General features: G+C 39.8%; 1 protein-coding gene across 1 annotated transcript in view; it reads left to right on the top strand.

Annotated features, from left to right (window-relative positions):
- The window catches only part of LOC141496199 (cytosolic 10-formyltetrahydrofolate dehydrogenase), a 65080-nt gene that overhangs the window by 14423 nt on the left and 27680 nt on the right, over positions 1–22977 (top strand). Inside the window, exons 8-15 of the mRNA XM_074198450.1 lie at positions 1850–1941; positions 6535–6682; positions 8834–8953; positions 10043–10170; positions 16256–16406; positions 17912–17982; positions 19339–19444; positions 21738–21825. Coding sequence (XP_074054551.1) covers positions 1850–1941; positions 6535–6682; positions 8834–8953; positions 10043–10170; positions 16256–16406; positions 17912–17982; positions 19339–19444; positions 21738–21825 — 904 coding nt within the window. The remainder of the gene's footprint in view (positions 1–1849; positions 1942–6534; positions 6683–8833; positions 8954–10042; positions 10171–16255; positions 16407–17911; positions 17983–19338; positions 19445–21737; positions 21826–22977) is intronic.

Below are 22977 nucleotides of genomic sequence, written 5' to 3'. Positions count from 1 at the left end.
TGAATGCTTCACTCTGCCTCTTTACTCCCAGACTATGGGAGCCCCCTTTCAATAAAATTCAGTAAATTGTAATCAAGAACCTACTATTCAAAGCTCTGGGGTAGATTCTGGGAATGCCATGGTGTTAAATGGTACATTGCCTGCCCTCAGGAAGCTCACAATCTAATGACACAATATATTAGGAATAAATAATGAGAAATCATGGAAAATGATCATTGTGGTGGATAATAAATAAGCAAAACTTATGATGGATGGGAATTTGAGATGGTTCAAATGTCCAAGTCGTATGGGAAATATAAAAATATAAAATCACTTTCAGGTAAAGTTAATGATGGGGGTGGTCAAGGAAGGTTCCATAAAGGAAGTGGTGTCTGAGTTAGGCCTTGAGGCAAGGAAGGAACTCCAACAGATGCATAGGGGTGGGAAAAAAGGGAGTAATCTATTCCAAATATGGGAGACATCATGATGAAAGCACAGAGCAAAAGGGAACAATGAGAATGGGAGATGAAGAAATTTCATCTGAATGGGAAAAAATAATATGGAGAAATAGCAAAAGATGAGGCTAAGCAAGTGGTTTGGAACCAATTGTCTAGGTCCTTGCATGCTAGGAGGAAGAGCCCAGTCTGTATTAAGTGGAGAATGGGGAATTACTAAACATTTTTAAGTAAAAGAATGATATGATTACTGTGATATCCTTGGAAGATAACTTTGAGGGGTGGGGCAGAATTGGAGGACAAAATTGGGGTAGAAAGTCGGTCAAAAGTACTGTAGTAGTCTAAAAGAGGGGAGAAGAGGTCTTGAGTTAAGGGTAATTGCAGTAGCACTAAAAAAAAAAAAAAAAAAAAAAAGTGGTATAGTAGATAGAATGCCAGGCCTGAAATCAGGAGGACTCATCTTCCTGAATTCAAATCTGACCTCAGACACTTAGCTGTGTGATCCTGGGCCAATCGCTTCACCCTGTTTGCCTCCATTTCTTCATCTGTAAAATGAGCTGGAAAAGGAAATGGCAAACCACTGTAGTATCTCTGCCAAGAAAACTCCATATGGGGTTACAAAGAGTCAGAAACAATGAAATGACTCAAGAAGAAGGAAAGAAATGGGGCTGCTAGGTGGCGTAGTGGATAAAGCACTGGCCCTGGAGTCACAAGTACCTGGGTTCAAATCCAGTCTCAGACACTTAATAATTACCTAGCTGTGTGGCCTTGGGCAAGTCATTTAACCCCGTTTGCCTTGCAAAAACCTTAAAAAAAAGAAGAAAAGAAATGCCTTTAATTATTCCCTTCAACCTAGTTCCTTTTTTTCTGTTTGTCTCTTAGCATGAGTACCCAGGTTCACTCTAAGGTTTATTGTTATGGCCTCAAGCAGCCCTAACACCAAACCCTTCAGCTTAGATAGGAGGAGCAGCATGGCACAGTGATGAAGGCATGGACCAAGAGCCCAGGGAGCTGAAAAACAGGGCTGACTTCTATTCCTACAGAAGTAGGAATTTCCCTCTCATGTCATTAGGGTGGGTAAATAGTGAAGAGGTTGACCCAACTTTAGAAAGGGAAGCAGTTGAAAGGGGGGATAAGTGTGGAGACTCAAGAGTCAGAAGAAAGTAGACTAAGACTAATAGACAAAGGCAGATGTTTGTGCCAAAGCTTGAAGGGAAGGCATCCATTGGAACAAGCTTATCTTCATTTCTTCCCATTTCCTAACTCCATCTCTCAGTGCCAGTCCAACCAATTTCTTTACTTCTCCCTGTGCTCTGAAGCCCACATGTATATGTGAGCTACATGAACAGTTGGATACCCAGGCTTCCCTATAACCTGTATATTTAGCTGTATGCTTATCTGGCTTTCCTTTTCAGGAAGCTTGGCAGAGGATTTTGCCCAATGTTGCCGAGGTGGAAAGTTCTACTGATTTCTTCAAATCGGGGGCAGCATCTGTGGATGTGGTGAGGTGAGGAAATGTACCAAGGCTTTGTTTTTGAGTGTTTTAGGATGAAGGAATGGAATAATGTCTCACTTCTTAACCAGTCCTTCCTCTTCCATAATGGGATCCAGGGACTCTTAAGTCCTCCGTTTGTTTAGAACAGGGAATCCAGTTATAAGACATCTTTCCCCTTATAAATTGAAGTGAGAAGATATTGGTTATAGAAACAGATTAAGTACCAAAAGTGACCATGGAGGACATCTAGTCCAACCTTCTCATTTTTCAAAGGGAAAAACAGAGGCCAAAGAGGAGAAAGCAACTTGTCTAAAGTTCTCATTTGCACAGAACTCAGGTCTCCTGATTCCAGTCCTTTTTCCATTGCTCCTAAATAGAACAATTCTTTGTAGATCTCAGAAGCTTTACCAAGTCTCACCATTTTATAGAACCATAGAAAGTTAGACCAAATAATATCAGAAAGCACAGATTTTGAACAGGAAATGACCATAATGATCATGGAGTCTAACTCTTTCATTTTTATAAATGAATCCTAATAGAAAGGATGGGACTGGCCTAATATGACATAGCAAGTTAACAACAGAGTGGGAGATTCAAAGCATGACTCCAACTGCCAGACTAAAGTTCTTTCCATTACATTATACTGTTGTTCTTTGTTCCTTCAAATAGTTCTTAGGGCCAACTGCTCATTTCTCTTAATAATTCATTCTCTCACTTGAATTAATCACATTTTTTCCATGGAAAAAATGCTTGCGGTCATGAATGTTTTTATCAGGATATCCAAAAGGAGATAACCCTCTGGCTGATTCTCCTTGACCTGTTCTCATGCAACATAATCTAAGAGATTTTTTTTGAGGATAAGGTTCCACTGAAGAATTTATGCCTTAAAAGGTCTGGCTTGATTCATTGTTAAGCAAACATGCCCAACATTTTAGGATCATCGATTTAGAATAGAAAGTGATCTTAGAAGTTCTCTAGGTTCTTCATTTGACAGATGAGGGAATTGAGGCCCAGAAAGAGTAAGAAACTCACCCAACACCACACAAGTAAGGAAATATCAGATTTGGGCTTTGTCATATTCCAAATCCAGTATTCCTTCTTTCCTAGGGCTTTTAAAAAAAATAGAAAGTGGATACACATAGCAAAGAAACTATTAACTCAGTGATACTATGGCTATAACTGATATTTAATAATAAATCATGTCTCTCTGATACATGCTATAATCAATTATTTTTTACCAAGAAAAATAACATTTAAAAAGTAGATATGAGTCACTTAAAAGATAGGGGATCTGGAAGGGATCTTAGAGGTTATTTTATTTTGTAGAGGATACAGAAGCAAGTTCTAGCCATCACCTTGCCACTACCTGCATACGTGACACTGAGTAATTCACTTTCTCTGTCCAAGTGTCTTTTCCCCCTCATCTGTAAGCATAAAGGAGTGAATGTGGAGTCAAAAAGATTTAAGTTCGAATTCCCTGTCAGTCATTTACTAACTGTATGACTATGGACAAGTCTCTTCAGCTTTTTCAGCCTCAGTTTCTTCATCCATTAAATAGGTATAATAACAGCTATAGTACTTAACCTTTAGGTTTCTTATGAGGCTCAAATTAGATAATATATGCAAAATGCTTTTTTAAAAAACCTTAAAACACTATATAAACATCAATTATTAAGAAAATGTTTGGGGCAGCTACGTGGCGCAGTGGATAGAGCACTGGCCCTGGAGTCAGGAGTACCTGAGTTCAAGTCCGACCTCAGACACTTAATTATTACCTAGCTGTGTAGCCTTGGGCAAGCCACTTAACCCCATTTGCCTTCAAAAACCTAAAAAAATGATTGAGGAAGTACTGCCTCATCTCTATGGCTTATTCAGACAATGGTATGCTTGTATTCTGTGAAGACAAATTATTTTTAAAACTCTGAAGTGGAAGAAAGGCAGAATGGTAAAATGGTTAAGGTAACCCAATTCAGCCATGAGATGCCTCCTGAAGGCTCTCTTGAGTACCACTACACATGGATTTTCAGCCTCCCTTAGTATGGCTATGTAGTTAGTATGGGCAAGGCTCTTGACTACTCAGGGTCCCAAGACAACTCTCCAATACCATAAATTACAAGACCACCTCACTGGAAGGAGTTTCTTTATAGACAGTTTCCTATATTGATGAAATCACAGGTCCAAACCAAAACACATTAAAATGGAAATTAAAAGCAATTTCTTCCCTTCCTTCTCCCTCTGACAACAGTTTATGGTGCAATTCTACGGGTTGTAAAAATACCAATAAACTCACCAAGCCTAACCTCTGTCAGCTGCCTCCCCCACTAGTCATAAATCCTTTCTCAGACTACAGTGAACTCATGCCAGGACCATGGTAATGTCTTTCAAGGGCAGTCTCAATTCCCATCCATTTACCAGTCCCAAGCCATCTTGAATTCCTAACCCAATGAAATCATCTGTGAAACTGCCTCCTGGTGGTCTCCCTTGGAACTCAAGACAAATTATTAAAGAGCAACTTTCACAGCTTGACTTACCTTGTCTCAAACTCACTGGTCCACATGGCTTCCCGGCTCTGGTTTACTTTGCTCAAACCCCGCAAACCATTCCCCTTAAGATGCAGGAAGGTGTCATTGGAGTTGGAGTCAGGAAAATTAGAGGGGCTGGAACTGATAACTTTCTGCCTCCTTCTGTAGAACCAATAGAACATAGAATCGTAAAATTTTGAAGGAATTTCTCACCCGCATTCAAGATTTCCCTTGAAGGAGTTCTTTACCTGGAATCTGGGAAATAATATTTTAATAAGTATTTCAATGTAATCAGTTCCCTTTGTAATCCCATATATTTTATGTATTTAAAAAACATTATTCTTGGGGGGAAATTGTGGCTAGGTGATATGGTATTAAGAAAATGAGATATGGAATCAGGAGGATCTGAATTTGAATCAAACTTTAGATACTAGCTGTGTGGCCTTGACCAAGTCACTTAACCTCTGTCTGCCTCAGTTTTCTCATCTGTAAAATGAATATTCACTTCACAAATTGTCAAAGGAGAAGGGTGGGCATTATCTAGAAGAACCTCTGTTTTATATCTTTCCCTGACAGGAGGTCATCTAACCTCTACCTGAATAATTTCAGTGACAGAGAAATAGCAACAATAAAAGCATCATCACAATAACGAAAATGAGGACTCGATAGCTAGAATTTATACAACACTTTAAAGTTTACAAAGCCTTAACAAATATTATCTCATTGTTCACAACAACCTTGTGAGGTGTAGCCTACTGTTAGTCTAATTTTATAGATGAGGAAACTGAGGCAGACAGGTCAAATGACTTGCCATGGGTCGTACAGCTAGTATGTGTCTGAAACCATACTCAAACTCAAGTCTTCCTAATTCCAAGTCCTAGTCTAAACACTGACAATACTCTTAGTATTCTATTCTAGTCCATTCTATTGTGCCACAGTATTCATCTTTAAAAGAAATTCTGAGGGACAGCTAGGTGGCACAGTGGATAGAGCACTGGCCCTGAAGTCAGGAGGACTTGAGTTAAAATTAAATTAAAATTTAAAAAATAAATAAACAAATAAAAGGAATTGTGCTTCCTTTGACTTGACCTCCTCTGTTCCTTGTTATAACTCCATCCTTCCCCAGATTGTCCTGGTTCTATCCTAAGCTCTGACATCCAACTGCCAATCAATAGTACAGTCAAATGCTACATTCTGCAACTAGCACTGTATATGGTTTTTTTTAAGGTTTTTGCAAGACAATGGGGTTAAGTGACTTGCCCAAGGCCACACAGCCAGGTAATTATTAAGTGTCTGAAGCCAGATTTGAACTCAGGTCCTCCTGACTCCAGGGCCGGTGCTCTATCCACTGCACCACCTAGCCACCCCCATTATATATTTTTTAACTAAAAGGGACACTGTAGTTACACCATATATCTCCTGTCCCCAATAATCCTTCAGTTTCCCAAAGACCAAATTCGCGTCTTCATCTCACCAGGCTCAGCAGTCCTCAATTGTCCCTTACATGACCCAGTCTCCTGGCATCATCTTGACCATCTACTTGTGGTGCATGCTTAAGTTTATCATGATCCCTTTTAAACTATGACCCCAGTTCCTTTTAAATCCTAGCTCAAATCCTCCTTCAGAAAGCTTTCCTTGATTAACCTAGATAGCCTTTTGCCCCCCAAAAAAACTCCTTGCAGCAAAGTAATGCTTGTTTCTGTTGTTAACTTCCATTTGCTTCCGTTCTTTGTCAGCACGGTGACTGATGGTTGTATGTGCATAAATTTTTAAAGATAGAAGAAACAGGTGAGAAATGAGATGTTTTAAAGGGTTTTGCATTCTTTTAAGTAGCTATTATTATTGGCTAGTGATTAACTTAGTCATTATTATTTAAGCATAGCAGAACCCCATATTCATAGTGGAACTTCAGTCCCATGTGCTAGAAGATGATGGCGGCAATATGGAATTGGCAATAAGAGTAAATAATAATAAAGGTGACTGATCTTTGCCATCTTGCTGGTCTTTAGTATTTAGTTTTGATCTCTGCCGATGCAGGAATATACAGAATATGTGCCATTTATTCTCAAACTTTTTATTCTAGACTCGTAGAAGAAGTGAAATTGAAATGCAATGGCCTGGAATTAGAGAATGAAGATGTTTATATGGCAACTACGTTTGGGGACTTCATTCAGATGCTGATTAGAAAACTGAGAGGAGAAGATGGAGAAGAAGAACAAGCAATAGACTATGTAGGTGGTGAATAACATCCCTCTCCAAAGTATGAGGCCCTTCTAAACAAGCCCTATAAGGTGATGACACTTATGTCCTTTGGAAGCCAAAATGGCGACTGGGATCAAAATTCCTGGAGAATTCTAAAAACTTCATTTGAGATTCTATTCTTCCATAGCCTTATTTTCTATATTCACTAGGGATACTGTGCAAGCATCAAAGTAAGAACAGGTTTAGGGTAGTCTTATGTATCCTGTTCCGTCATTTGAGTCATGTTCAAATCTCTAACACTCCATTTGCAGTTTTCTTGCAAAGATAATGGAATGGTTTGCCATTTCCTTCTCCAGCTAATTTTACAGATGAAGAAACTGAGACAGAGTTAAGTGAGTTAAGCCCAGGATCACACAGTTAGTAACTGTCTGAGATCAGATTTGAACTCAAATCTTCCTGATTCCAGGCCTGGTGTTCTATCCACTGTACCACCTAGTTGCCTCTTATATCTCCTACCTGTATTTAATTCAATGATAGAGGAAGAAAAACCTTGACATTTTGTTATGCCAATGGTCCAAGGTCTGAGAAATGGAGACTTTTTAGTCAGGGCAACATACAAAACAGTTTATTATTGGAAGTAGAAAAAAGAAGTTGCCCTGTTTTATTAATTTTTTATGCTAGGTAACTTGAACCCTTTATTTGAAAACTTTGTTTTTACTTTTCATCTATTATTTTAAATTTGTTATTCTGTCTCTGATACAAACTCATTTGAAAATTAATTCCAAAGTTTTCTGTTTAAAAGTTTGTATTCTAGGCAGGCAGTAAATGTGTATGTTGCTAAGAATCCTTGGAACTCTGACATCCAACTACCAATCAATAGCACACCCAAATGCTACATTCTACACCTAGAATTACCCATTTCTCAGTTTAAAGAGATCTTAAAGGAATTAGGTCACCTAATCCAACCCTCTTATTTTACAATTGAAGAAACTGATGTCCAGTGACTTGAATAAGGTCATACAGACAGTGAATAGCAAAGTGGGACTCAAACATAGCTCCTCTAAATCCAAATTCAGCTGCTTGTCCCCCCACCCCAATCCCACACTGTACCACATTATGAGGCAAGTTCCCTCTCTCATTGTAGAATGTAGAATTGAGGAAATCCTAGAATCTCAGAGGTAACAGGTACCTCAACCTCCATCTAGTACAACCCACGTGTAAATATGAATCCTTTTGATAACATGGTTGATAAGTAATTATCCAATGTTTGCCTTGAAGGCTTCCATCAAGGGAAAATTCACTACTTTCTAAGGCAGTCCATTCCATCTTTGAAAAGCTATCTAATCATTAACAAGTTTTCCCCCTTACCTGATGTCTAAAATAACTTTTTTGTTTCTATATTATTTTGTTGACTTGGGTTGAATTCACAGTCCATTAAGACCTCCAGATCTTTTCCTAATGAACTGCTAACCATTCTTCCCCCATCTTGTATTTTGGAAGTTCATTTTTGGAGCCCAATTGGATGACTTTACATTTATCCTTATTATATTTCTTTTCATTAGATTCAGTTCAGTATTTCATACTGTCAAGAGTCTTCAGATCCTGACACTGTCATGAGATATGTTGGCTTTCCTTCTCAGTTTTGTGTCCCATGAAAATTTGGGAAACCTCTTATCAATGTATTTCCTTTTGATTGAGTAATGATAGTCATGAAGTCATGGAAGTTCAGTGTGTATAGAGATCTATCGGCCATGCAACTAATTCTTTCTTTTTCTGTCTTTGAACAGGGAGAAAAGAAAGTTAATAGTAGCTTTTTTACTTCCATGAAGCTTCTTCCTTCTAAGTTCCATTGTCTACCACTTAATGCCAAAGTAACTGATGGTATTTTATTTAGTAAAATAATCTTCAGGCTGACAAAAAGTTAGGGAGTTGAGACCCTATGTGGAGTTTATAATACATTCTAGGGATTTTTGCAGATGGAGATTACTCAACTGTAACTCTGACCCCATAACACAGTTAGCAGGGGAAACTGAGAATAATAGACCAACTTTCAACAATTCTCCCTCTTCAGCTGCCCTTTCAACAATACCCTTTGTCCAAGAGGCAAAGAAGAGACTTGAAGCCCAAACCCCATTTGGGTTTCAAAGAGACAAGAATGAATTAGTTACTTTCATTCTCAGGTGGAGAAGTCCATCAACAACCTGAACATTCGTATGCCTCACCAGCTCTTCATCAATGGGAAGTTTGTGGATGCTGAAGGAGCTAAGACCTATGAAACCATCAACCCAACAGATGGAACTGTGAGTTCTGGCAGGCCTAGCTCTTTCCTCTTCCCATTCAGTGCTGATCTCTATCTCATCCCTCATTTGCTCTGAAATCTTGAATAAGTTATTTAGTCTTACTCAGTTTCCCCATTTGTTAAATTAAGATTATAAATGCTCACTGCCCTGTCCAGTTTATAAGGTAATGACTAGGGGACTCAAATGAGATTAAAAATTAACAAATTCTTTGGCAGCAGCAAATTACTACCACTGTGTGAAGAAGTAGATATCTGATGCCTCAAAGATTAAGAGGAAGGACCTCAATTTGTTTGCTTGTTTCACAAAAAATGAGTTTTATGGGTGATGTAGAAAGAGTAAGAGAAGAAAAAGGTAATTATTATCTGACTTTCCACCCCCCCATCTTTCATGAGCCTACTTCATCTCCCATCTAGAATCATATAGAATCATAGATTTAGAGATAGAAGGAAAGCTAGAGGTCACCTAGTCCAACCCTTTCATTATATAAATGAGGAAAGTAAGACACAGAGAAAACAAATAATTTCTCTAAGATCACATGAAGGAGGGGAAGGAAATATTGATTAAGGGCCTCCCAAGTACCAAACACTGACCTAAATACTTCACCAATATTTCCTTTAATCCTTGCAACAGCCCTGATGGGTGGATGCATTATTATCCTCATTTTACAATCAAGGAAACAGAGGCAGATAAACCTTAAGTGACTGTTCACACAGTTCTTGAGGTTGAATTTGAATTCAGATCTTACTGATTTCAGATGCCATGTATTTTTACTCACTGTGCCACCAAGCTGGAAAAAGATAAAAGTACCCCTCAAAGTGACTTGCAGTCTTCTCACAAGTGTGGAAACAGAGTTTAAAACATCAATAAAAGAATTGGAGAAATGTCCCCAGGGTCCCAAGGGACTTGCCCAAGGTCACAGCACTGCTAGAAAACTCCAAGGTTTCCTGTCTCTTCCTGACTGCTTTACCTCAACTGGAACCAGAACAACCAAGACCACTTCTAGTCTGAGTGCCCCCAAAGATCCTAGGGATAGATGTCCTGAGCCTTGGGCCTCTCAGAAAACCTTGTGCCTGGCTTTGTTTTTCATAGGCTATTTGCAAAGTGTCACTTGCCCAGATATCTGATGTGGACCAGGCTGTAGCCGCAGCAAAAGATGCCTTTGAGAATGGAGTGTGGGGGAAGATAAACGCCAGAGACAGAGGACGACTTCTCTACAAGTAAGCAGAGCAACTTTCCTTGTCTCTGGGAGTGTTGGGGTTTCAGACCCAAGCACTGGGAAAGGGGACCCAAGGTTGTTCTTCCCAGGCCCTGTCTTCAACAAGGAATCCGCTATTCCAAAAGAACCAGAGGGCTTGGCAGAATAGCACAAATATATGGAGAAAGCTAACAAATGAGAAAATATAATAAATGCCAATTGACTTCCATCAACCAATCACAGAATTTCAGAATGATAGCATATCAAAGTTGGAAGGGTCCTTAAAACATAGAACACCAGAACTGAAAGAGCCTTTAGAACTTGGTGTGTCAGTGCTGGAAGGGTTCTTAGAACATAGAATGCCAACATTGGAAGAAACCTTGAAATCTAAACTGTCAGAGTTAGAGGGCATTTTAGAACATAAGACTGAGATAAGAGGGTCCTTAGAACATAGAATGTCAGAGCTAGAAGGGACGTTAAAACATAGACTTTCATAGCTGGGAGGTCTTTAGAACATAAGACTGTCAAAACTGAAAGAGTCTTGAGAACACAGACTGTCATAGATGGAAGGATTCTTAAAACAAAGAATGGCAGAACTGGAAGGAACCTTAAAACATCATTTTCATAGCTGGAAAAAACATCGACTTAGAACATAGACTGCCAGAGCTGAGTCTTTAGAACATAAACTTTCTAACATAGAAGGTCAGAGCTAGAAGAAGCCTAAACTGTCAGAGCTGGAAGGTATTTTCAAACACAGACTGTCAGAGATGAAAGGGTTCTTGGAACATAGCCTGTCAGAGATAGAAGGGACCTTAAAACATAGGCTTTCCTAGTTGGAAGGTCTCTTAGAACATAGACTCCCAGAGTTGAAAGAGTTTTTAGAACAGAGACTGTCAGATTTGGAAGGGTTCTTAGAAAATAAAATCTCAGAGCTGGAAGAAACCGTGAAACCTAAACTGTCCGAGCTGGAAGGTATTTTAGAATATAGACTGTCAGAACTGGAGTGGACTATACAAAATTTAGGGCTAAAAAGGTCTTTAAAATTTAGAACATGGAATGTTAATTCTAGAATTTTAGAACATAGAAGTTATTGAATGACTGGATCAAATGGCACCTTCTATGGCCAACAGAAAACCAGGCTTAGTAGAAAATAAGGCTGCCATATGCCGCTGACCATGAAATGGACTTCCATGCCTTAGTTTCCCATGTATTTACCCCAATCATTCAACAAACCTATGTTAAGCTTCTATTGTTATTCAGGGATTGGGCTAGGCACTGTGAGTTATTAAATAGAAATAATTCAATTCAGCTCCATAAACATATATTAAGTGGGAATGGGTGTCATACTGCCTGGTGCTAGGGATCCAGAAGCAAAAGTGAAACTGTCCTTAGGGAAAACAGCTTGAGCAAAGGCATGGAGACTGGAAAACCTGGGAATACTTGAGAAGAGTTGTCTGAGTTTCCTGGATTCTAGAATGTCTGAAGCACAGTAATATGATAATGATCAAAAGGATAGGCTAACACTGTTGTGGGAGGCCTTGAATGCCCAGCAAAGCACTTTAAACTTTACTAGGGAGGCACTGAAGATTTTTGAGTAAAAGAATACCATGACAAACGTGTATCAAGTTGATGTGTCTTATAAAGGATGAATTGACAAAGGGAAAAAAATAAATGTGGGAAAATGTGGTTCAGGCAGGTACTCATGAGGGCTGGTACTGAGCTGATAGTCCTAAAAATACAAAGGAGATAGGTATGAAGGATATTTTGAAAAGTACAATCCATACGATTTGGTGATCCCCCACCTCCTTCTCTTCTCATATTCAAAGATAAACCTAGTTTCAAACATGGTAGACTGGGTGAATGATGGAACCAGAAGAAAAAACTGTTAAAGATGGAAGGAGCAAGTTGGGAGGAGGGGGTAGATTGAGATTGCTTTTGAGTTCTTTCCTGATAGCCCTACTTCCCCTCCAGGTGCTTAATGCCCCCAAATCCTTCCAGACCCACTAGCAAATCTTCTCTCAAGTCCTAGCTCACTCTAAGTGTAGAGAACAGCTCAGAATATGAACCCTGCAATGGGGACTAGCATTTTTAACAAGCATCAAGCTAATGGGAATAAAACTCCAAGAACAGAATTTCAGACACTACTCAATGAATGAAGGAGGCCTTGGGGAAAAAGTGCAAAACCAGAAGATCTTAATATCCCTGAAAAATATTAGAAAAAGCATCAGACTAGAAACCAAACAACCTGGATTCTGGTCCTGATGCCACCACAAATTTACTATGTGGCTTTAGATAAATTAGTTCCCCTCTCTGTGTCTTAGGTACCCAAGCTGTAAAAAATGAGATGATATTTGTCCTTCATTCTCAAAGAGGACTATGACATCAGAGAGATGATGCCATGACAAGCACATGAAATGGATTTGAGTGAAGAGGTGCTGTGCTAAGTCACCAGCTTCACTTTCTCCAGAGCCATTAGGTTCAGTGGCCAGATATGGATATGGGTATAGAAAGAGGACCATGACATCAGGGAGGTGATGCCATGACAAGCACATGAAAGTGAGATGCGGATTAGATGAACTCTGGAGTTCTTTCCAGTCCTAAATCTTCTGATCCTTATGAATTCTGGGACACCTTCCAGCTCAGCTCTGCCAGACGTTTTCAGCCTGAGGAAGATGATCTTTGGGGTTTATATGAGCATCGAATGAAAGGCTGGATACATTTAGAAGCAAGGCTGGGCCTCTGAAGTGATGTAATATTAAACTTTGGCACTTTTCCCATCTGTCCTTTTCTGTCTCTCTCTACTCCTGCCCTTCTTCCTCTCCCCTCTTCCTGTGCCCCACTTCCTTGAGGGTCTTGCTGCCAATTAATCTCTTAAAGTGGTAGCTGATAAGGGCTCAAAGTAGTCCTCCTCTCAATTTTCCAACTGCCTTTTCAAGGCGGGTTTTAGGGGAGGGAACATTCAGACATTCCAAAGCATTCCAGAAACATCTCCTCTCTCAGTTAACTTACCCTGGTATCTTTTATGGGCTAATTAAAGATAGCTCCATCCCAAATGTTCACATGGACTATTTGTTTCTGACCTGTGGTAGAGCCTTCCAAGCTTGCATTGGTCTGATCAGCCACAGTTGGACATAGCGATATCATTTTGGTCCTCTGAGAGTGAAGGACAACAATCAATATTCCATTACATGCTAAGCATTGGAAATACAAATAGGAGCAAGCAAAACAATTCTCCCCCACAAAGAGATCATTTTGTAATGAGAAAAGATAGACTATATGGGGGAATTTTAAAGTGGGAATGCCAGTGAAGAGAGGAAGACCCCAGGGTGGAGGTTTCCCCAGGTCAGCAACATGACAAATGAGAAGGAAGAAGGGACAACAAAGTTCTTGGAGAGCCCAGGTGTGAATGAGGTGAAGCAATACCTGAGACATGCTGAAAATGGCAGAAGGATTTATTCCTTTATACTCTTTGCTGAACACCATTTATCATTTAAAGTAGGGATGGGATTAATGACAGCAAAGGTAAAAAAAAAAATAAAATCATACTCAACATCTGCTGGAAGGGATACATTACTAATGGAGAATGACATCTCTTTCTGGAAAGTTTTAAGGAGAAGGTTGGTGTGGCTAAGACACTGACCCGCCTGGTGTCCTCCCTGGTGGGATGTGATGAATCAATCAATGCAATCAGTCAGTTTTGATTAAACTTGAGCTAGGAGAAGGGACCCTGGCATGTACTGGGGGACAGACAAGCAGGTGGAGAGCATGAGTCTTGTTGTTGAACAGCTTACAGGAATGATGCCAACATTCTAATATTATAAACTGCTTCTTAATTAATGCAAATGAATTTCCAGAGGGCTTTGAAATGAAAGTCATTTTTTTGTAGCAGCCAAGGGTTTCATCTGGAGATGTGAAGGGAAGGCTGGCCCACATGTACAGCAGGGGGCAGTGTTCTCCTAGTAGTCACCGAAGGCAGCCTTCAAAGGATCAATGATAATTAATTCTACCCACCTCCCAAGAGAGAAGTGAGGGACCCAAGAAGCAGAATCTGAGTGTATGCATATTCACGTACATGCAAACCCATACACGTGTGCACACATGTGTTTGTTTATACACATGTATTGTGTACATAAAACAGGTTGTTTTGATGGGTATATTTATGTGTATTATGTATGTATGTATGTGTATATGCCTATTTGTGTATATATGAGAGAGACACATGGTCAACATGATTGTTTTGTTTGACTATGCATGTTTGTAACAAAGATTTTGGTTTGGGTTTTTATTTTCCGGTGGGAGAAGAGGTAGTAGGGAGATAAAATGGATTTTTAATTTAAAAAATATAAAATATAATTTTAAATAATACACAATTTGAGAAGACTGAATTAGAAATTTGGAGAGACAGCCACACCATGAACTTTCTGCTGCTGCTTCTTCTCATTATTCTAATTTATTTCCATGTCCTTTGATTTTACATCACTTTCATTTCTGAATCTTCCTCCCTCATATCTCCTCCATGCTACCCTGTACCCCCAATACCCCACATCACTACTGAGTTCATTTTCCCCTTGGAACAGAAAATAAAAAGAGAGGAGATAGTTCAGTAAAATTAACACCCCTATTAACCAAGTCTGGTGGTCTATGCAATGTTCCACACCTATAATCCCCCATCTTTGCAAAGAGGCAAGAGGTTCTGCTGTAAGCTTGCACTGAAACTTTAAACAAGTCATTCCCCTTCTCTACTTTTTTAAATCTGATAAATTGAGGTGGCTATATGTCCTCTAAAGTCTCAACATATATTTTATGTGTGTGTGTGTGTGTGTGTGTGTGTGTGTGTGTATCAATCAACAGAAGCAGATAGTATTGTGAGGGTGACCAAATTTTTACAAATTATATATATATATATATGTATATATACATATATTTCTATTTACTTTTATTTATTTAAGGCAATGGGGTTAAGTGACTTGCCCAAGGCCACACATCTAGGCAATTATTAAGTCTCTGAGACTGGACTTGAACTCAGGTACTCCTGACTCCAGGGCTAGTGCTCTATCCACTGTACCACCTAGCTTCCCCCATGAAATATATTTTTAAAGCACTTAGCAAAATGACTTTAAAAAAGAATTCTCAGTCTTGTACCATTTCCCGATTTATTTTTTATTTATTTTTGATGACTTCAATAACCAACAGGTTGACTTAGAAATGAGAAAACTGCTGAATTTGGGGCTTCAAAGCTAGAAGGTACCTTCAATATCCCTGAATTCTAACTCCCTCATTTTATAGTTGAGAAAACTGAGGCCTGGAGAAAGGAAGTAGTCTTCCAAGTCATTGGTCTTGAAATCCAGTGCTCTTTTAACTTTACCCAAGGTGTTAGGGTCTCCTTGGGAACTAATCTCAGGCTCTGCCTCCTCCAAACATCATGTATCTGCCCTTCTCCAGAAAGGCAGGAATATGGGCAGGAAAGTGCCCAAGACCTAATCTTTGCCTTCAAAGTGTTAATGATCAAGGTGGGATCAGAATCAGAAGGATCTCTAGAGATCATCCCTCCTTGTTTTATGGAATGAGAGATGGAAAAGATGGGGATTGACTTTCTAAAGTCACCTAGCTTATGAGTGGAATCAGGACTTGAATCCAGGTTTTTTTCTCTGTAAGACTAGTGTTCTTACCATCCACATAATTTCACTACATAAGAATTAATAAACTTTGCAAGACAGCTTACAATTGAATGATGTTATTTAAGTGGAAAGAACACCGTACTGAGTTAGGAGATGTAGGTTCTAGTCCCATTTCTCCCAATAGCTAACTGATAATCCTGGGGAAATCATTTAATTTTCTACTCTGTAAAAATGAGAAGATTGGGTTAGATGCCTGTGAACTTCTTCTCAGATTTATGATCCTCTATCCTTAATTCTAAGACTTTAAATGTGTGGTATAAACTCTACATGTAGAGTCATCAGATCCTTTATTGTATAGTTAGGGAAGATTTCTTGGTGGAGGGTGGAACTAGACCGGACAGTGAAAGATAGGGAAAATAAGATGGTGGTGGGTGGCTGGAGAGCAAGATGGAAGTGACCATTCCTTTTCTTGTCCTCTGGTCTGTCCAGGTTAGCTGATCTCATGGAGGAACATCAAGAAGAGCTGGCCACCATTGAATCCATTGACTCAGGAGCAGTATACACATTGGCCTTGAAAACACATGTGGGCATGTCTATACAAACCTTCCGCTATTTTGCAGGCTGGTGTGACAAAATTCAGGTGAGATCCATCAGACCTGTGCATCACCAATCTGACCTCCTCTCTTAAAGTCTGGATCCCCAGGGATCAGGTCAAGGTCCCCTCATAAAATGATTCTCTGAGGATATGAAGAAAGAGGAATTGGCACCAGACTCCTTAGGAAACAAAGGGGAATCACAAGTTTCCCTCTGCCTAGGCAGGGAGTTTAGTGGCTTGAGCCCTTCAGAATGGAAAACCCCAAGATATCAAAGATAGAAGTTTTCATGAAATTTAAATCATATCTTATATCTCTCCATTCTTGCATAGAGAACTCAGTGGTAGGGATAGAAAGATGACTGACCTGGGACCTGCTCTTAGAGAGCTTGTTATCTAATGAAGAGATGGACACTTAAATAACTATGGTACAAGAAAAAGTAAAATAATCATAAAGGAGACATTGTGAAAAGCAATGTGGCTTACATAGTGAAAAGAACCCTGGGTTTGTAGATGGAGGCAATAGTTCCCAATCCCCAGCTCTACCATTCTCATTGTTACTTGTACGGTCTCTTAACTTTCTAGACATTGATTCTCCTTCTGTAAATGATGGGTGTGAATGAGATGACCTTTGAGATCTAAATTGACATCAGCTCTTAGCTGAAAGTGCTAGGAGAAACTTGAGGGATAGAATAGTTTAGGGGAATCTTATGTGGATCTCATAGAAAGAGGAACTTCATAAGAAAATCATTGAGGGGAAGGAAAGAGAAGATCCATTCTAGAAAGGGAGACCAGGGGATAAAGGCAAAGAGAAGAGAAAGGATTTGATGAGGTATATGAACAAAGGTTCTAGAATGTTGAATATATGACGAGAAGTAATGTGGGAAAAATTTGGGTGAGTGAGTGGGTGAGGACTTGATTGCAGAAAGCCTTGAATGCCAATAAAGAATTTAGGAAACAAGGGGTTCCTTGTTTTTTGAGTTTTTGAGCAGAAAAATGACCTGGCTAGAGTAGAATCCCATAGTTTTTCTACATAAATGAGTTGACTTCCCATCAAATATACTTTCCACTCTCATCTTTCACCAAAGGAGGAGGCTTGGAAAAAATCCTGAGAAGTCACACGGGAAGAAGGAAGGAAGCCCACTCCTCTACTACAATATACCCATGCCTGCCACAACTGCACAGTACTCTACAAAGCCCAGAGGCCACAGCCTTTCCCTGGGATTATCTTCCTGCTGAGTTAATAAGTCAATAAGTGACAAGAATCTCAAATTACAACACCCACTTTACAGAAGAAATGATGGAGGCAAAAGAGAACCACCTGAATGATTTAGGGTCCCATAAGAGTCTGAGGAAAGAAAGATGGGGTTACAAAGTCACAACCGCTCATGTTCAAATTCAAGACACGTTCTAGGTTAAGGGATACCTGACTTATTGTTCCCAAGCCAAGGACAAATTGCCAAGATATCCAGTGGACAATATATACCTGACTGGCCAGAGGGAAGGGGAAAGAGGGTTGAAGATCTTGACATATCTTTATGTTTGATTTCCAGGGTACCACCATCCCCATTAACCAAGCAAGGCCTAATCGCAATCTGACCTTCACCAAGAAAGAGCCAATTGGGTGAGTCCCATCACTTTAGAATGCTTCCATAGAAAGATTTGGTGGCAAAGTCATCAGAAAGTTGGACCTGCTCCATTTGGAAGGCTTCCTTCGTTACTGATTGTGATCCTTCTTTTATGAGAGGCAATGTGGTGCAATTAATGAATTAGCAAGCATTTATTGAGCACCTACTGTATGCAGGCACTATGCTACATACTACAGATAAAAAGACAAAAAGGAGACAGTTCTTGCCCTCGAAAAGTTTACATTCTTTTGGGGAAATAACATGTACACATAAATTTATGCAAAACCTATGCAAGAGAAAAAAAGATCATTTTAATGGGAAGAGAGGCTAGCAACTTGGGGAGGTGGAAGGGGAGACTCAAAGAGAGAATAAGATCAGAAAAGACATCTCGTTGTCATGGAGAGAGCACTGGATTTGGGGTCATAGCACTGGTTTTAAATACTGTCTCTACTAATTAGCTGTGTGATCTTAACCAATTCACTTAATCACTCTGGTCTTCAGTTCCTTTCCTCATCTGTTAAATCTGGTCAGACTGAAAGGTCCCTTCAAATTATATCTAATAACCTCTTAAGGCTCTCCAAAAATATAGTGAATCAGAATAGTCAAGCTAAGTGCACCCGGGGAGGGATACCAGTGGTTTTCTCTGGCGGTCTATCTGACTGGAGCACTCACTGGGAAAGGCTGATCCTCACCCCACCCCATACTCCCCCTCATACTTCTAAAAAGACCTAGGGTTCAAAGGCAAGCTGTCTGCCCAGAAAAACGTTCCCACTGTCACCAGGAAATAATGGCCTGGTAATCCAGGTACAACACTCCTTCCTTTGAGTTAAGTAATTGAAGGTTTCCTTAAGTAAATTAACAATCATTATATCAATAAATTAATAAGTAAAGTACATTTTATTGGCAGAACCTTACAATGCAAATATTGTAGAAGGTGCTTAGAAACTATAAAACAGAATCATATGTCATAGTATGTAGAGGTTATCATAGTAGGAAAGGAATCATATTTGTCCAACCTGCCCATTTGACTGATGACAAAACTGAGAGTGCAAGAGGTAAGATGACTTGTCAGAGAGGAAAGGAACCTTTGAGATCATCCAGTCGACCCCCCCCCATGTCATAGAAGAGCAAAATGAGTCCCTGAAAAGGGGAAAAGGCTTAAATACAGTCACAATGATTTCATAGCAGAACTGGATCTAGAACTCCTGAATCTGAGTCCAGGCTTCCTAGGTTTCTTATGATAGAATATCAGGATCTGAGAGAGGAGAAAGGGAAAATGGAAAGAGGTGGAATGGAATGGGGGAAGGAGCTCTGCTTGATCAGGACTCGTGTATGATTGCCTTGGTATTTAGGGTCTGTGGCATCGTCATTCCCTGGAATTATCCCCTGATGATGCTCTCTTGGAAGACGGCTGCTTGCCTGGCTGCTGGGAACACATTGGTCATCAAGCCAGCCCAGGTGAGGTGCAAGGATTGGGAAGCTGATAGGGTGTAGAGGAGGAGAGAGGGTAGACTTAATCATAATAATGTGTGTGTCTCAAATCTGAGTCTTAATAGGGAATTCCTCTATCATGGAACTCTTCAGAGCAAGCTGAACAATGGTCCATTAGGGCAATGATATCTGAGCTCCCACTTCCAACCCCAGGGTTTGTGATTTGGTTGAGGAAGGAATTCTCTTCTCCAGCCCTCTTTCCCATTGGGCTAACTCCAAAGGTCCTGTTTCTTTTCTGGGTAGCTTTCCTGCCATCTCTACCTGTACTAAGCCTTTCAGCCTATCTACAGTTTAGTATGTAGGTAATATTCTGGCCTTGTTTATAGAAATGACTATGTTATGAGTATCATGAGAAAACACTAGCCTGAGAGTCAGGACTTGGGTTTGGTTTCTGATTGTCACTAGCTAATACTGTGACAATGGGCTAGTCATTTTTCCTGCTCTATAAAATGGGAACAACACATAACACAACCTACCTTAGAAGATATGTCAAGGGCATATAATAAACATTTCATTTAAATTCTTTTTCATTCTTTCTTTGTAATATCATGTTTTAATTAAAAAAATTAATAAAATTAAAAATATTAATAAAAATATCATTGACTGATAGCCAGGACACAGGATTAATGAAGGAGTAAGAAGGGGGCAGAGAGAAATCAATATGAGTTCAAGTTGTTGCAAGAAAATAATCACATCTCTATGATCCACTCATGACTCTCAGATCTATACATCCAGCTCTAGATTCACATCATCAATCATTTATTGGCCATTTCTGACTGAATGTCCAAGAGATATCTCTCATGTCTGTCTCATGAGAGACTCAATATGTCCAAAACAGAATTTGTTCCCTTTCCCTCAAACCCTCTTTTAGACTTCCCTGTTTCTGACAAAGACACCACCAATCTTCCAGATTCTCTGCATCATCCTTGCCTCCTCACTCTCCCCTCCCTCACATACAAATTTTTTAATCTTGATGTTTCTCCCTCTCCAATATCTCTTGTATCCAAGCTCCTCTATTTACCTATCTTCCATCTTAAAGTTATCGTTATTTTTTGGATTTTTGCAATGACTCCCTACTTGATCTTTTTGCCTCATGTCCTTCTTAGCCACCCCCCCCAACAGCTTACAAATTGATGTGACTATCATATCATTCCCATGATCATTGAACTCCAGTTTGATAGACAATGGGGAATTTTTGAAGCTTTTCTTTTAGGTTTTTGCAAGGCAATGGGGTTAAGTGGTGTGCCCAAGGCCACACAGCTAGGTAATTATTAAGTGTCTGATGCCAGATTTGAACTCTGGTCCTCCTGACTCCAGGCCCAGGACTCTAATTGCTGCACCACCTAGCTACCCTGGATTATTTGGTTTTTTAAAATCATTTAAGGTTAGAGGGAACCTTTCTGGTTTAATTCCTTTATCCTATAGTTGAGAAAATTGAGGACTGGAGAAGTTAAATAACTTGGGGGAAGGGTCACATATAGTGTTTTGGAGCCTGCTCAAATCATTAGAACAGCTGATTATTAAATTTTCAGGGTATACATTTATAGCTCAGAAGTCAGCAAATATTACAAGTCAAGGCTTGATTTATTACTGTTTTAGGAAGTGTCTAATTAAGAAAGTGATGGCAGAATGTTAGCAATACAGATCAAACTTAAAATATATTTAGGCAGCCACTTGTTAAACAATTTCCCAGGCACACCCCTGGTCACATGGATAGTAATCATTTCATGCAATCAATCAGATCAGCTCCTGACAAAAGTATTAAATGTCACAGTCTGGAATTGAACCCTGGTCCTTGGACTCCAAATTCATCCTTCTTTCTACTGCTCTGTACCAAAGTTCTAATGTTCTATGATTCTTTGAGGAAAAGGAGCCTTAAAAATGAGAAGGCTCGGGGCAGCTAGGTGGTGCAGTGGATAAAACACTGGCCTTGGAGTCAGGAGTACCTGGGTTCAAATCTGGCCTCAGACACTTAATAATTACCTAGCTGTGTGGCATTGGGCAAGCCACTTAACCCCATTTGCCTTGAAAAAACCTAAAAGAAAAATGAGAAGGCTTTGAAGAGATGGAGAGGCTGGAGGAAGTTCTGTAAGGAGAAAGGAGTAACCTTGGTTGTTCATCTGGAATCATTTAATCATATCAAAAATGATAGTTCTATTTTTCCATGTTTGACATCTGGAAGCCACCTAGTACATAAAAGAAGGTGGCCCGGGATGGCCAGTGGGTCTGATATCATGTAATTCTCTCTCTGTACCACCAGGTGACACCACTGACTGCCTTGAAATTTGCAGAGTTGACTGTGAAAGCTGGCATTCCCAAAGGCGTGGTGAACATTTTACCAGGCTCAGGTAAGGGGGGCAGCAGGAAAGGACAGTGTTTCTCTGACTCCCTTCTCAGGAAGGAAAGGTAGGGTATCTTACCTGGACAACTTCTCCAATTGGATGTCTTATAGGGAGCTGGAGCATCTTCAAAGACCAAGAATTTGACCTTGGGAAATTGCTAACTAAGGAAAGGAGTTGGTAGTGATTATAGTGGTCCTGGTGGTGATGGTGGTGGTGGTGGTGGTGGAGATGACACTACTACTCTACCACCACCACTACTACTTTCTCTTTATCCTTCCTCCTCCTCCTCCTTCTAGGACTCCTACTACCACCACCACACCTTCTCTTCCTCCTTTTCCTTCTACAACCATTAATAATAATAATAATAATAATAATAATAATAATAAACAATGAGCAGCAAATAAGGGATAAAGAAGAGAGAGCTGAAAGTTAACCATTAGCTAAAAAAGACAAAAAGAACTCCAGTCATACCAACCACTCAGGAACTCAAGGTAAATTTACCTAAGCCTGCCACCTTGTGTACAATCATGCCTGTACTACTATGTATACATAGATAAACCAACTGTAAAATTGGGCCTAATGAATAGAGGATAGTGACCTAGAAGTCAGAAGAAAGAATAGGGTTCAACTCAATAGCTGGGTGATGGTGGACAAGTCATTTCAAGCCCTTTGACCCAGACCAGTAAAATAAGGAGATTAGCTCAATGACTTCTGTGGTCCCTTCTGACTCAAAATCTATGATCCTATGATGATTTATGAAGCACCTGCTATGTGCTGGGTGGTGTGTACAACGGTAAATGTAATATTAAGCTTGTAGTAAGAAGACCTGGCCTTGGCATGTATTATCCTTGTGATCAGAAGGAAGGCACTTGCCTCTCTGGGCCTCATTTTCCTCTTTTGTAAAAAGGGGACATTGGGGGCAGCTAGGTGGTACAGTGGTTAGAGTACTGGTCCTGGAGTCAGAAGGAACCGAGTTCAAATTCAGCCTCAGATACTAATTACCTAACTGTGTGACCTTAGGCAAGTTACTTAACCCCATTGCCTTGCAAAAACCTTAAAAAAACAAGAGGACATTGGGCTGGATCCCTAAGGTTCCATCTAGCATTCACATGCTACAATTCTAAGTTTAAATGGGCCCTGGAATCAGGAGGATCTGAA

This window comes from Macrotis lagotis, chromosome 8, assembly GCF_037893015.1.
Source record: "Macrotis lagotis isolate mMagLag1 chromosome 8, bilby.v1.9.chrom.fasta, whole genome shotgun sequence".
NCBI classification, from domain to species: Eukaryota; Metazoa; Chordata; class Mammalia; order Peramelemorphia; family Peramelidae; genus Macrotis; species Macrotis lagotis.
This window is presented reverse-complemented; position numbering and strand designations above follow the sequence as displayed.